The 14,480-nt window shown below is 41.6% G+C and overlaps 1 protein-coding gene across 4 annotated transcripts in view; it reads left to right on the top strand.

Moving 5' to 3' along the window:
* Nucleotides 1-12,586, top strand: part of NXPH1 (neurexophilin 1) — a 168,444-nt gene extending 155,858 nt beyond the window's left edge. For all 4 annotated transcript variants that reach the window (XM_081164899.1, XM_081164900.1, XM_081164901.1 and 1 more), the window contains one exon: nt 7,972-12,586. In XM_081164899.1, the coding sequence (XP_081021025.1) occupies nt 7,972-8,733 (762 nt within the window). In that variant the 3' untranslated portion in view covers nt 8,734-12,586. The remainder of the gene's footprint in view (nt 1-7,971) is intronic.
* The last annotated feature ends 1,894 nt before the right edge of the window (nt 12,587-14,480 follow it).

Below are 14,480 nucleotides of genomic sequence, written 5' to 3'. Positions count from 1 at the left end.
AGTAAAGTGAGATGCTTTGACATATCAGGCATGCTGTAACTCTGTTATCTGACAAGCTATTATAATAGACTCGACTAACAGAAAAAGAAGAAATAAAATAAGAAAGGAGCTTTCAGAAGAACTGCAACGCAGTTCCCACACCAACCTTATTGGGTTTGTGGGCCCATTTGCAAACCAGGAAAACTGTTGTGAGCAACAGGCACACAAATACACACACACACACACACACACACACACACACACACACACACACCATAAGCACAGATTGCAAACTCTCATATTGGCTACAACAAGACTAATTTCAGTGCAGAGAAGGGTCAGAGAGGGGACTTTGTGGGCACAAGGAAAGACATCTATGATCACATGCATGCCTGTGGGTTCTATGCTGGTGACCCTAGAAGGACTGCCTTCTTAAAGGTAAAGGTAAAGGGACCCCTGACCTTCTGATTGGCAAGTCCTAGGCTCTGTGGTTTAACTCACAGCGCCACCTGCATCCCACTGCCTTCTTAGATGAAACCAAAGACCATCTAATCTTGCATTGTTTCTCTCTCTCTCTCTCTCTTGTGGTACCTTGGCTCTCAAACTTAATCCATTCCAGGAGTCTGTTTGACTCCCAAAACCATTTGAAAACCAAGGTGCAGCTTTCGATTGGCTGCAGGACCTTCCTGCACTCAGTCAGAAGCTGTGGAAGCCATGTTGGGTGTTCGGCTTCTGAAAAACGTTTGCAATCTGGAACACTTACTTCCATGTTTGCGGCATTTGGGAGCCGATATGTTTGACAACTAAGCCGTTTGGGAACCAAGGTACCACTGTATACGCATAATAGTTTAATGAAGAGGGGAAAAGAGAGAAGAGAAAAGAATTAAAGTCAATAATATAAAATAAAAATAGTTATAAATAATAGTACTGTAACAGTAAGAAGAAAATCCAACATCAGTCCACAATAAGAACATAAGGAGCACTAGCACACAAATCTTAAATTAAACCTATAAATTAATATAAGCCCTGTATACAACATTAAAGCCTCACATCAAATATAACTGATCTGTAGAAAAGACTTTTATGACCTGAAAATAGAAACGATGCATGTCCTTTTGTAACCCAATAAAATCTTTAATAAAAACAATTACAAAAAAGCAATAGATTAATTAATACAAGCCCTCTAAATGTCCAGATAGGTATCCACACAGATTTAATGTGTTTGAAATATGTTCAAATGTAGCCAGGACTATGAGGTCCTCAGATCATTGTGTAATAGATGATGGGCATTGTTCGTTCCAGGCCCAAAGTCTCTTAGCAACCATAAATGCATGCAAAATCCACTTTCGTTGTCCTGCTGTTAATCATCACACTACAGGAATATAATTTAAAAGTACAAGAACAGCTGCAAATATTAATGATTTCATAAATGCAAAACTGACATGGATAATAGCTTTAGACCAAAAAAAGAATATATCCCTGGACATGCCCACATCATGTGCCACATCACATAAAGCTAATTGGGGGTGCCAACTTGAATAAAATATTGGGTGGAGGGGCCAGATAAGTCCCGCCCCACATAATCGATCACGTGGTGTGACACACACACACAGTTTGAATGGCAATGCCCATTAACATGGGGGTGGGAGCTGGCCCCCTCAAATATTTTATGGGGGGTGAAGGGACTTTGGCTCCTACGAGTTGGTTCCTATGAAGGTAATAGTCTTCGCCCAGTAGGATATCTGATTAAAAGTATATATGCAGCATAGGAATGCAGAGTCCCTGTTTATCTTGTCATGGCTAATAGATGTGGACAAATGGGGCCGGCAGAAGATTTGTAAACCGCCCCCCCATCTGACTGGGTTGCCCCAACCACTCGGGGAGGATTCTTGCACATACAAAAATATAATAAAACATTAAAAACTACCTTCAGATGTCTTCTGAAGGTTGTATAGTTCTTTATCTCCTTGATATCTGATGGGAAGGCGTTCTACAGGGAGGGTATGACTACTGAGAAGGCCTTCTGCCTGGTTCCTTGTAACCTCACTTCTTGCATTGAAGGAACCGCTAGACAGCCCTCGGAGCTGGATCTCAGTGTCTGGGTTGGATGACTGGGGTGGAGATGCTTTGCCAGGTATACAGGGTTGAGGATAAACCTATCTTCTAGGGATTTTTCAAATTCTTTTAAAAGACCTCCTGATCTGCACGCCCAAACTTGGCCCTCCAGATGTTTTGGGACTACAATTCCCATCATCCCTGACCGCTGGTCCTGTTAGCTAGGGATGATGGGAGCTGTAGTCCCAAAACATCTGGAGGGCCGAGTTTGGGGATGTCTCCTTTAGTACATCCCATCGTAGTCAATTACGTGATGCATTAACATTTGCTATATGACTTCCAGACCTCCTGTATGGTTCTGTGGTGGATTTTAGCACTTCAACAATTTCAGTTCTTTAGGAACTCTGGAAGTGACTTCTATGTAGCCTGGTGCTTTAATATTTGTCAAAATTGTGGTTATCATCATTGTCTCTATGTTCAGTGTTTGGGACTGTTCCTTCCGCAGCTAAAACAGCAGCACAAGAGGGAGGAGTCAGCAGGCTTGGGGGAAAATGAAGGTTTGCAGAAGTGCAACAAACCATAATGTGGTCCTCTTTGTGCCGGTGACAAGAAAGGTCAGAAAGAGGGCAGAAAATTCCAGTGAATTGTAAGGGAGATTTGGAGGTCCAGATAGAAATACATTGTACTGTATGTAGTCGTGGGGGTGCCCCATTTAGTCTCCCTTGCAATATATGGTTCTGATGGCTTATACAGAGGCTATGTGTTTGTGTGTTTTCTTTTAATCATATTTGTACGGCTTTGTCATGGTTTTTGGCTAGTACAGTCATACCTTGGTTTTCGAACAGCTTAGTTCTCAAACGTTTGGCTCCCGAACACCGCAAACCTGGAAGTGACTGCTCCGGTTTGCAAACTATTTTTGGAAGCTGAATGTCTGACAGGGCTTCTGCAGCTTCCGACTGGCTGCAGGAGCTTCTTGCAGCCAATCAGAAGCCACAATTTGGTTTCTGAACATTTTGGAAGTTGAACGGACTCTATTCAACTTCCAAGGTACAACTGCACAATAAAATCTACTTTACTTTACTTTACTTTACTTTTGGGGAGAAAAATTCTAACCAGACAGGTAAGAAGGATCTCCAAGAAACAGCTTAATGAGATCTGGAAATGTTCAGTGCAAACAGGATGCTGTTTGGGAGCGGGGAATTACTTTTATAAAAAAACTGGAGCAGGGGATGAAATGGCGTGACCAACAGCACTTCATGCTGTAACATTATGCTGCAGATCCTATTTGTTTTGAGCTTTTAAAATGCGCTCCTTGAAACAATGTTTTAGATGTAGATCTTGTTCCAGAATCATCTGCTGTGAAGAGCAGTGGGAAGCATTCATTTGGCTTTTGTCTGCCAGTTCCCCACCATCCTTCAGTACACCTTTGTCATGTAACAATCTAGCCAGAGGAGCTTCTGTTCTGATGTAAGAAGACAAAAGCTCCTCTGCATGTGCTGGCAAGAGACAGCTCTCTTCTTTTTGGATTCTGACTCAAACCAATGCGGTAATGATACAGCTCTATAGTAACCTGGAAAGGCTGCAGGAAATCAAGACGCATTCTGGGCCTTTCTGGATTTCCTTCAAACCAATCTAATTTTCAGCCTGTGAAGTTTTAGTAGGCACTAGTTCGTATACATGACGGATGTCTTTGAGTATAAAACACCTCATGGGCTTTGACATAAATGAATGACTGAGCTTCCCCCTCAGGGGTCTCTGGGAAGAGACTAATACTCATGAAAAACACATCTAATGAAGTCAAGTGTCACAGCAGAAATGTCCCCAGCCTTTAAAAGCAGGTGACAGGGGTGTTCTCTTCAAGCTGAAGGAAACGAGGCAGACAGATCAATTCCCTAATCATGAAAATATACTCTGTCTTCTTAATATGCCCTTGGGCAAATTATGCCTCAGTCGAAACACTGGTCAGAAAAACAGACTATTGAGCAGCGATATTTCATTATTGACGAAACATAGGTCAACAAGTGAAAGAGCTGCTAGATCACCTTGGTTTCAGTAATTATTTTTGGAAACGCTTTCGAAACTGGCTGCCACCCTGATCCTGAATCATTCATAGAGGCTCACCAGGTGAATAAGGGCAGCCTTCAGGGGGGACTCACACGCAGACTGCTGTATCATGGGCAAATCACAACGCCCTTGCCATTTTTTCCCCACCACAAGATGGTTGCAAAGTGCTTTACACAATGATCGACACAATGATCCAGCCATCAAAATGATATGACGTTTTCAAAACAAACAAAAAGCACAGGTGAAAACAGCATTCCGTAGACAGGCTTAGTGAATGTCTGCTGAAATAGAAAAGTCTCTTGTCGAGCACTTGAAATCCAGCAGGTAGGGGTACTGCCTGATCTAAGCTGGAGAAGAAGAAGAAGAAGAAGAAGAAGAAGAAGAAGAAGAAGAAGAAGAAGAAGAAGTAGTGATGGACAAGTCCAGAGGTGTACACAGCAAGTGTAATGGACATGATTCTTATGTTGGTATAGTAGGCTACACTGCAGTTATGCAAAGGTTAGAGGCATTATCACAGTCCAAGCAGTAGCAGAGGATGTGGTGGAGCTCTGCCGCTCACCAGTTTCCCTGCTGGTGCTCACTTGAAGGCAGAGAAGGAGGAAAGAGGTGGTGGTGAGGTCAGCATGGTGCAAACTCACCAGCAGAATCATTTTTTAAAATGCCACATTATGAAATATAAGAAGAAAAATAAAAAGAGACTAGTGACAGACATGGGGCTCTTCAATTTCAGCAGTGCCCTGTGTGATGCTAGAATTCCCCCTCTCACTAACCTTTCTTCTAGTGATGACACAATCCAAATTAAAAACAATATAACCCTATCCCATTACACTTTTGACATTGCTGAACATTGCAAGAGAAAGAGGTCTGGTTTTTTTGCAGCGGGATCCATTGCATACCACCTGAAAGTGTAGTTGCAGTCAGAGCCTTTTCAAAATCTTCATCTTATAACTGGGAGCTTGTTTGCACAAAGCGTAAAACGAGCCAGTGTTAAAATTAGCTTGCTAGGACTCCATCCTAGAACAGAGGAGACTTTGTTGCTTAATCCTGCGGTGCACAACGCATTCAAACAGATGGCTTAGAAATGAGATTGAAGACAAAAGACCAAATATGTTCTGGGGGCGGGGGGGGGGGGACGGGACACAGAATTCACTGGCTAGCAGAAATCCCTGGTCCCCCCCCCCCTCCTTACAATTGCTGGGAATGGGATAGGGAACAGAGGCTAGTTAACTGCCCAGATTCATATTCTGCTGACAAATTCAAGCATGATTGGCACATTTTCTCCCCTTTTTAAGCCACCTTCCTCCTAATTTGCTCTTGCTCCCAATATGCCGCTTAAGAATTATATTCTAAGTCTTCTCCCCTCTCCCCGTGACATCTTCATTGCTGCTTCATTAACTGGTGCACCATCAGTGCATTTCATTACAGCCTCTCTCCTCGCTCACTGTGCTGATCTCAAACACAGATACAAACCAGCTATCAAATGCTAGGCGGTATTTATCTTCCCTGCAATTCAAAAGAAGAGGAAATTGGCTAAATCATCCCAGGGGCAAACATACCCAGATTTGTCTCTTCCCAACTTCCTGCGCTCTTCAGCAGCTGGGAAGGATATTTAGTAAGGACGGTTGTAGGTGTTTCTTTATTTTATTTTAAGGATTACAGATTTTGAGGGAGTCCACACAGCAGAGTATCCCTTTGGGAAAGAGGAATCTGATGTAAAGCAATTCTCAATGAAGCAGCCAGCTAAAAAACTGGGGGATGCTAGAAAAGGGAAAGAGCTCCCTGTCTGCTTCCAAAATGCCTTGGCATTTGCATAGAGTAGGAATCTTCAGGTCCCCCCCCCCTTTTCTTTTAGTGGAGAGAAGTTGGTTAGAGTGGCAAGTAAGTGCCATTGTGCTCAGGCTTTGCTTGTGGGCTTCCCAAGGGCATCTGGCGGCCCACTGCCAGATCAACGCGCTAGACTAGAAGGAGCTGTGTTTGGATCCAGCATGGCTCTTCTTATGTTCTGATCAATTTCTACTAGTAATGATGACTATGACGCAGGTGGCGCTGTGGTCTAAACCACTGAGCCTCTTGGGCTTGCTGATTGGAAGGATGGCAGTTTGAATCCCCATGATAGGGTGAGCTCCCGTTGCTCTGTATCAGCTCCTGCAGTTCGAAAGCATACCAGTGCAAGTAGATAAATAGGTACCACTGCGGCTGGAAGGAAAACGGGGTTTCCGTGTGCTCTGGTTTCCATCACAGTGTTCCATTGTGCCAGAAGCAGTTTAGTCATGCTGGCCACATGACCTGGAAAGTTGTCTGTGGACAAATGCCGGCTCCCTCAGACTGAATCGAGATGAGTGCCACAACCCCATAGTCGCCTTTGACTGGACTTAACCATCCAGGGGTCCTTTACCGTTACTGTTTTACTATGATGTATTGGGGAGTTTTTAATGTTTTATGCTTTATTATGTTTATATGTGTTGGAAGCTATCCAGAGTGACTGGGACAACCCAGCCAGATGGGTGTGATATAAAACAACAACAACAACAACAACAACAACAGCAACAACAACAGCAGCAACAACAACACATTATAGGCAGTGTGTCTCTGCATGCTTATTGTAGGGAAGTGCAAGAGGGGACAGCAAGTTTCTGACTTGTCTTTTTTAAAGTCCTCATAAAAATTAATTTTTATATGCAATTTCCCATGATATTTTTGTGTGTTATTTTACAAAAATAATATATGCATTTTAAGGCAAACTTTACACCTGGATATGCATTTTTCTGTGCCTTATTTGGCTGGAGAGCTGCAGTGCAAAATTCAAAGAAGGGCTGTGGTTTGAAGGCTGGCTATGTTTCGGTTCACATATTCTTTGGGGAAGTGCAAATTAGGTAGGTTTATCTTTAAATGTGAACTGAATGGAATTTCTCCCTCATCCCTAGATGGCCTGAATCATATGTTCTTTTGTCCTTAAGATAACAGGAGGGGATGGCAACTCAAAACTCCAATGATGACACCTTCCCAATTCCCCAGGTCCTTTGAATGTACAGGCTCAGTCTGTAGCATCGGTTTCTGATTCCTAGAAACAATGATTAATATTATACTGAGCCACTGTGAAATTTTTGGAAGTAACAGTTGAGCTGTGGTGCTGTGAATGAATTGTCTTGGTATGAGGACTGTACTTCATGACCCAAATAAAATAATTTTCTTCTTCTTGTGGGTTCAGGTGTTGATTTGCTTCCCCTTTCAGATGTTATTGTGGCAAGCGTGTTTTTTTTCTGGACCTAAGTGAGAAGGGGAAAAAAAGAGGAAAACCTTTACAAATAACAAATTTATTTATAAATTCTGCTAATGCAGACTATATGACAACCTTTATTTAGCATGGATGCTGTGCCAGAATCAGCACAGAACAGAGAGCACCCAGCATTAATCCCTACCCAAAGGATTTCAATCTACCTTTCATAGGCAAGGTGAGGTCAAGGACTTGACAAACACCCAATTCAGGTGACAAGCTAAGGGTTCTGTATTATGGTTTATATCACAGGTGATCCTTCAGGTGGAACACAATTCTCACCACGCCTTTTGAGTTACCTGTGTTCTAAGCAGTGGATTACAATATTGTCTAAACTGGGCCAATGAGTTGTGGGGTGAATTGAGGGAAGTCAGGTGAAGGCTTTGCTAAAGCGCTTTAAAGAGGGTGATTGGCCTGAAGAAAAGAAAGCTGCAAGCTTTCTCAAGATGGATTTGGACTGACCAGTAGTGTGTGTGAATGTATCCCACGTAGAAGAAATGCATAAAGGGAAAAATGCATTGCATTCTTTTTTGAGACCTACATAGCACTTAAACACATATCCTTACCTAAACGTATATTTTCCTTTATCTTACTTTCAGGTCACATGCGCAAATCTAACCAGTGGTGGAAAATCAGAACTTCTAAAATCAGGTGGTTCCAAATCCACGCTAAAGCACATATGGACAGAGAGTAGCAAAGACTTATCCATCAGCCGGCTGCTATCACAGACTTTCCATGGCAAAGAGAACGATACGGATTTGAGCCTGCGGTATGATGCCCCAGAAACATATTCCGAGCAAGATCTCTGGGAATGGCTGAGGAACTCCACAGACCTTCAAGAGCCTCGCCCCAGAGCAAAGAGACGGCCCATTGTCAAGACTGGGAAGTTTAAGAAAATGTTTGGCTGGGGCGATTTTCATTCCAACATCAAGACAGTCAAGTTAAACCTCTTGATAACTGGGAAAATAGTGGATCATGGCAATGGGACGTTTAGCGTTTACTTCAGGCATAATTCCACTGGCCAAGGGAATGTATCTGTGAGCTTGGTGCCCCCGACTAAAATTGTGGAGTTTGACTTGGCACAACAGACAGTGATTGATGCCAAAGATTCCAAGTCCTTTAACTGCCGCATTGAGTATGAGAAGGTCGACAAAGCCACCAAGAACACCCTCTGCAACTACGACCCTTCAAAAACATGTTATCAGGAGCAGACCCAAAGTCACGTCTCCTGGCTCTGCTCCAAACCGTTTAAAGTAATCTGTATTTACATTTCCTTTTATAGTACAGATTATAAACTAGTACAGAAGGTGTGTCCCGATTACAACTACCACAGTGACACGCCTTACTTCCCTTCAGGTTGAAGTGGGCCGCGCCTCTGAGACTGGACCCTGTGGAGTAAATAAATAAATACACAAATAAAATAACGCTAATTTTAAACAAAAATATGGGGAAAAATATGAAAGAGGTCACACGACAGGGCTGTTACCTCAAAGAAGAAGGCCACATCTCTTGCCTGGAATGTGTCTACACACTGCTGCTGATGTCAACTGGCTGCAAATATCTTAGCGGAAACCAGTCTAATGTCATTTCTGCCCAGTCAGTTCCATGTATATCAGTCCAGTTGTAAATCACTGTGGATTTTAAATGATACCACACACAATTTCTCTCTCTCTCTTTGTCTTTCTCTTTCTCCCTCTTTGCGGCTTGCAGATCTATTAAGATTCCTGTTAAGAGGGCATTCATTGTCTGATATATGATGTTTCAGGATAACCTATCATCGAGCAAAAAGGATTAACTAGACGGAGGATGTTTTGTTTTTGTTTTTCCACAGACTGTTATGGAAATCTTCTTTTACGGTCCTGAATACATGATAATCAATAATCCCCATTCATACATCCTATCACTTGGAGTAGCTGTACTGGTAAATAATATTGTAGGAGTAAAATGCTTGTTAAAACAGGGGTTGGGTGGGAAATGTGTGTGTTTAGAGCTCAGTATTCCTCTTTATATGAACACAACAAAGTATATTGACTTTTCTTCAGCACCCAGTGGGCACATTCAAGGTGGTGTTAGGTGGGCCTTTTTTGGTAAAGGGACCCTGTTGAACTAATAAAGATGAGCAAACATTTGGAATTTACATGTGAACAGAAAGTTACAATTTTGTAGTTTGGTGGTCATCACTCAACTGAGATACTCTCCAATTGCCATATAGGAAGGAGAATGCCTGATAGGTAACATGTAAGTTGTAAGTGTCCATCTTATCTTTATAACACAATATTGTAACAAACAAACAAACAAACAAACAAACAAACAATATCCTAGTCTTCATTTGTATGAATGGTTTGTATTGTACATAGTTTAACCTGTGTTATTTGAGCTGCTTATTAATATTAACTTGTAATTGTCTCTCTGCTTGTTATTGGTTAAAAACAAGGAAATGAGGAATTCATTTTATCAATGTAGCTGTAAACTCCATTTAAGATGACAGAATTATGTACAAAGCATTTATTCAGCTAAAGTATTGTTGAAAGCTATACAACTTACAACATTTACAATCTGTCTGTATTTAGATCTTTTGTTTCCAGGTGAAAACAATTGAAATGTACATAAAAAAAATAAAACACTTGAATTCGAGTTTCAATATGCACTCTGTAGATGGTGGTTGACAATAGTGCTGACAGGCAGAAGATAACATGGATGGTGGTGGCACCTTCAGTCGCAAAAGTTGCTCCATCCAGACCAGATTCTTTATCATATGTAATGGCTAGCACTTTTCAATGCAGAAAGAAGTGTACAATTCCTATCTTATTTATCAACAGAACAACTCCATGAACAAGTTAGCTAGAACCCCATGAATAGGTTAGATGGGAACCTGATGGGCAGGTTAATGTGGTGGTGGTAGATCTGTGCATCAGAGAGTAAGGTTATTACCAGTTTCCAATAAAGTAGAGGAGATAGGATTTTAAAGGGCAGCATGGGTAGATCTGTGAGTCTCCTGTCTTTTCTTTCCTCCTTCCACTGCTTCTCCCTGGAGTTTTGATGCACCTCCAATATCTAGGGCTTGCCGATCAGAAGGTCGGCGGTTTGAATCCCCCCAACGGGGTGAGCTCCCATTGCTCGGTCCCTGCTCCTGCCCACCTAGCAGTTCGAAAGCACATCAAAGTACAAGTAGATAAATAGGTACTGCTCCTGTGGGAAGGTAAACGGCATTTTCATGCGCTGCTCTGGTTCACCAGAAGCGGCTTAGTCATGCTGGCCACATGACCCGGAAGCTGTAAGCCGGCTCCCTCGGCCAGTAAAGCAAGATGAGTGCCGCAACCTCAGAGTCATCCGCGACTGGATCTAATGGTCAGGGATACCCTTAGCTTTACTAAGGAAAAAACCACACACACCCTGAAGTTTCATGTGAAGAATGCATGTAGGGAATGCTCTCACATTGTCCATGCTGCTCTTTATATCGGTGTCCAGAAACAGGCCCATCTGGTAGTTTCTGACATATGGCCCATGACACTAAAAGATTGCCCTGATTCTCACATGCAATCAGTGTCAGGGAAGCCCTTTGAACATGGAACCCCCTGGAAGTGGCTCCATACTGTTGATATGTTAGTGGAGAGCCACACAGTACATGTGACTTTGGACAGACAACACACTACATGAAATAAAAATAAAATGTGGTTATATGATGAGGGTAATTGAGCAATACATTTGCGCACACACATTCCCATCTATTTATCACATTTGTTTTTCATGCTTCTTTGTAGGAGCTTGCACTGATATCATGGTTGCCCACTTTTATATTTACAGCAACCAGATTGAGGGGTGATGGATTGCCCAAAGTCTCCCCATGAGCTTCACAGCTGATTTGAATGTAGGTATCAGGAGCCCAAGTCCACCACTTTCATGCTTACTTGGAATTTAGACATGTATGTGTTACCCTGAGAAGATTCTTGGTTCATCTAGTTCAGGAATAATGTCCTCAAACTGGTGGCCATTTTCTAAGGCCACCATTTCCTCCAGTCCTATTAACTTGAGATCCATTTAACTGATGACGCTACCAGGGATCAAACCTGTGCTCTACTGGTGACAAGGAGCCTAGCTTTATCGTGCATAAAATGGCCTGCAGCTGATAGCAATAAATGGAGTTTTTTTGGGGGGAGGGAACCACCCGTGCATAGTTTGTGCAGTTTATTCATTCTCAGATTTATACTGACTTATTGAAGAACAAGAAACAACAACAGGGTTCCACAACAGTATAATTTGTAGCCCAAACACACACACTGACACATGCACACACATACAACCAGATAGCTTTGAACTCTGGGGAGGAAATGTATTAAAACTGAAATACAACGGGTCCTGCTCATTCATGTTGGGGCTTGGAGAAGATCTTCATTTTCTAATATCAGTGGGAGGGATGGAGGGCTCTTATGGACAGATGCACGTTAAGTCCAAACATGGGTGGCAAAGTGTGCCTTGAAAAATCAAGCCATTAGCAGCCAGTTGACATCAGCATTGAGCTGCAAGTACTCAAAATTTACTTCTGACGGCACACCTTTCCATTGTCTCTCTAGACAGACGGATGCCAACAAGTGATGTTTTCATAGACAATTCTATGGAACAGTTATTCACCCGCACCCTGACAATATATGGCCCATGACATCATCCAGAAGGAGGGCTTCCCTGATACAAGTTGAGTTGGAATCCCATAAGCACTTCTATTGCTCTGAAGCACAGTCATCCATAGACTTTGACTGACTAGGCAGAGAAGAGAGCAACAGCCCTAGGAGATAGTATGAATTGAGCGATCATGCTATTGCAAACAGAAACCCATTGTTTTAAGAGCTGTTTGAGTGTGCGCACACACATATGTACCGTATATGTATATGTGCCTCTAGTTTTAACCCAGATATGAAACTGTGCCCACATATCAAAAAGTGAAATTCCAGGCCATTTGGATATTTATTGGAATCTTGTTTCCAACATTTCCTCACAAAGCTTGAAATGCTTTCACAACACCAGTACTATAAAAATTATAAAGTGAGGTTTTAAAAATGATTTTAGTAGCCAAACCAAGGCCAATCATGGAAATAGATTTTAGCTTCCTCCCTGTTTTATTCCTATGCTACATTCTGAGACTGGTAGATTCCAGACCAAACAAAATAGCCACCACTCACACCCAAGACATATCTGGATCTGGTTCTATGGATTATTATTTTTTTAAATAATCTGACTAAAGAGGCTTGTATCTCAGAGGGCAGTAATTCAGGCAGGGGATACGCTATCTGTGAATCAAATGTGCTCATTATTTCGCCTTCCAAATGCATTTGCATGATTAGACAAATCATATTTTTCTGGACATAATAATCTGCTTGTTGATGTTATTTTTGTAGCAATTGTCTTGCGCTGTGTTGGAATTCAATTAGCAAGAGCAGTGTACTAATAAGTTTTTAAAATCATGTATATTTATTTTTCATTTTGCTTGTCTGGTTCCTTGCTGCAGTTTGAGTTATTTTAAAATATAGTTTCCCTTGCTTAGACTTTTGCATAGTCGTTTGGTCATCAGAACCGCAAATCTGAAGTCTCCAGTAAGACTAAATTGGACAGGAGATTTTATGAGTCCTGAATAAAATGATGGATTGAGTATAGACGCTCTTTGCATTCAAGAGCCCACTGTAAAGTCCTCTCTCTTGTGAACTCTGATTCTGGATGCTTTTCAAGTTAAATATACAGAAGCAAAATCCCTGCATTTTATATTGGTCTTAGACTCATACAGCAACAGAACTAGAATGGACCAAAATATCATCTTGACGCTCCAAGTATTGGCCAATCTTCACTTTGTCAACAATCATGCAACCTTAACATTTTCTAATTTGTGACATGAATACCTTTTCATATCTCTCTAGACTTGCTTCGTATTGTTCCAAATTGTATTTCTGAAAGAGAATAAAAAAGATGGGTGTCTGTATTGGAATGATCATCAACACTAACCCTTTGCTTTGATTTTCCATTCTTCTTGCAGCCCAATCCTAATCACGTTTCCTTGAAAGTAAGTTGTGTACTAAGTTCAACAGGACTTACTTTGTACTAGAGCTTCTGTTTAGATCATTGAACAAGTGCAGGAGACCTTACCAAATATTTCTCGTAAATCCTAACACAATCTAGCATGCTTGTTTTTCAGCATAGCCTTAAGAAGTTTATGATTTGTAATATTTTAGAGCCATGACTAGAAATCCATGGATTTGGGTAGACTTCTTGTTCCAAATATTGTGTTTGTTAAAAGCAAATAGAAGTAGAGGACTGATACAACATATAGCTACCGTCATTTCTTAGGTGTGTTCTTTCTTTCCCATGATGTTATTTGTATTATCTCACCATGTCACAGAATTCTCACATGTCTCCGTTGGGTTCATAATATTGTCATGTGTTATCTGCTAAATATTTTCTTGAGTGTTTATTGTAACTGATGGCATGAGCCTCTGTATCTTTTTGAGTATGTAGACTTGTGTTATATAGTCATAACCAGAGGCCCATGTTACCACTATAGCCTAATGCTCATTACAGCAAATGAAAAATACTATGAGCTTTTTTCCAGATAGCTTACATACCAGCAGAATTACAGTGCGGAAGAGAAAGAAGTATAGAGGATTCGAATCTTGAACACACCATAGACATAAATCTACTCAGTTATACTCACAATTCCTTGTATAATATGAAGGCAACTGATATGTGAACATTGCTTGTCTTTCCGGAATAAATAAAACAATGTTTTGCAGAAGACTTGTTACTTCTGTTCCATTTTTTAAAATAAGTAATCAACATGCAAAGGATCTAGTTCATAGCTGTCAACTTACAGATTTGAAAATAAGGGACCAGCAGCCAAAATAAGGGACCTGCAGCCTCACCTGTTCCAGGCACTCCAGTCTTCCTGTCCTCCTGCAATCTGGTCCAACTCATGCAGGGTAGCTTTGAGAACACTGTCCAACCAACTTTGTAACCAGAGGTTCAACTGAATAGAATCTGAATCACATGCACCACAAGGCCTATGCAGCCTCAACTTAAGATGGCTCCCCGGCCTGGCTTTGCACTGCAAAGTTTGCAGCAGCACGTG

This window comes from Podarcis bocagei (assembly GCF_964188305.1).
Source record: "Podarcis bocagei genome assembly, chromosome: 12".
NCBI lineage: Eukaryota > Metazoa > Chordata > Lepidosauria > Squamata > Lacertidae > Podarcis > Podarcis bocagei.
This window is presented reverse-complemented; position numbering and strand designations above follow the sequence as displayed.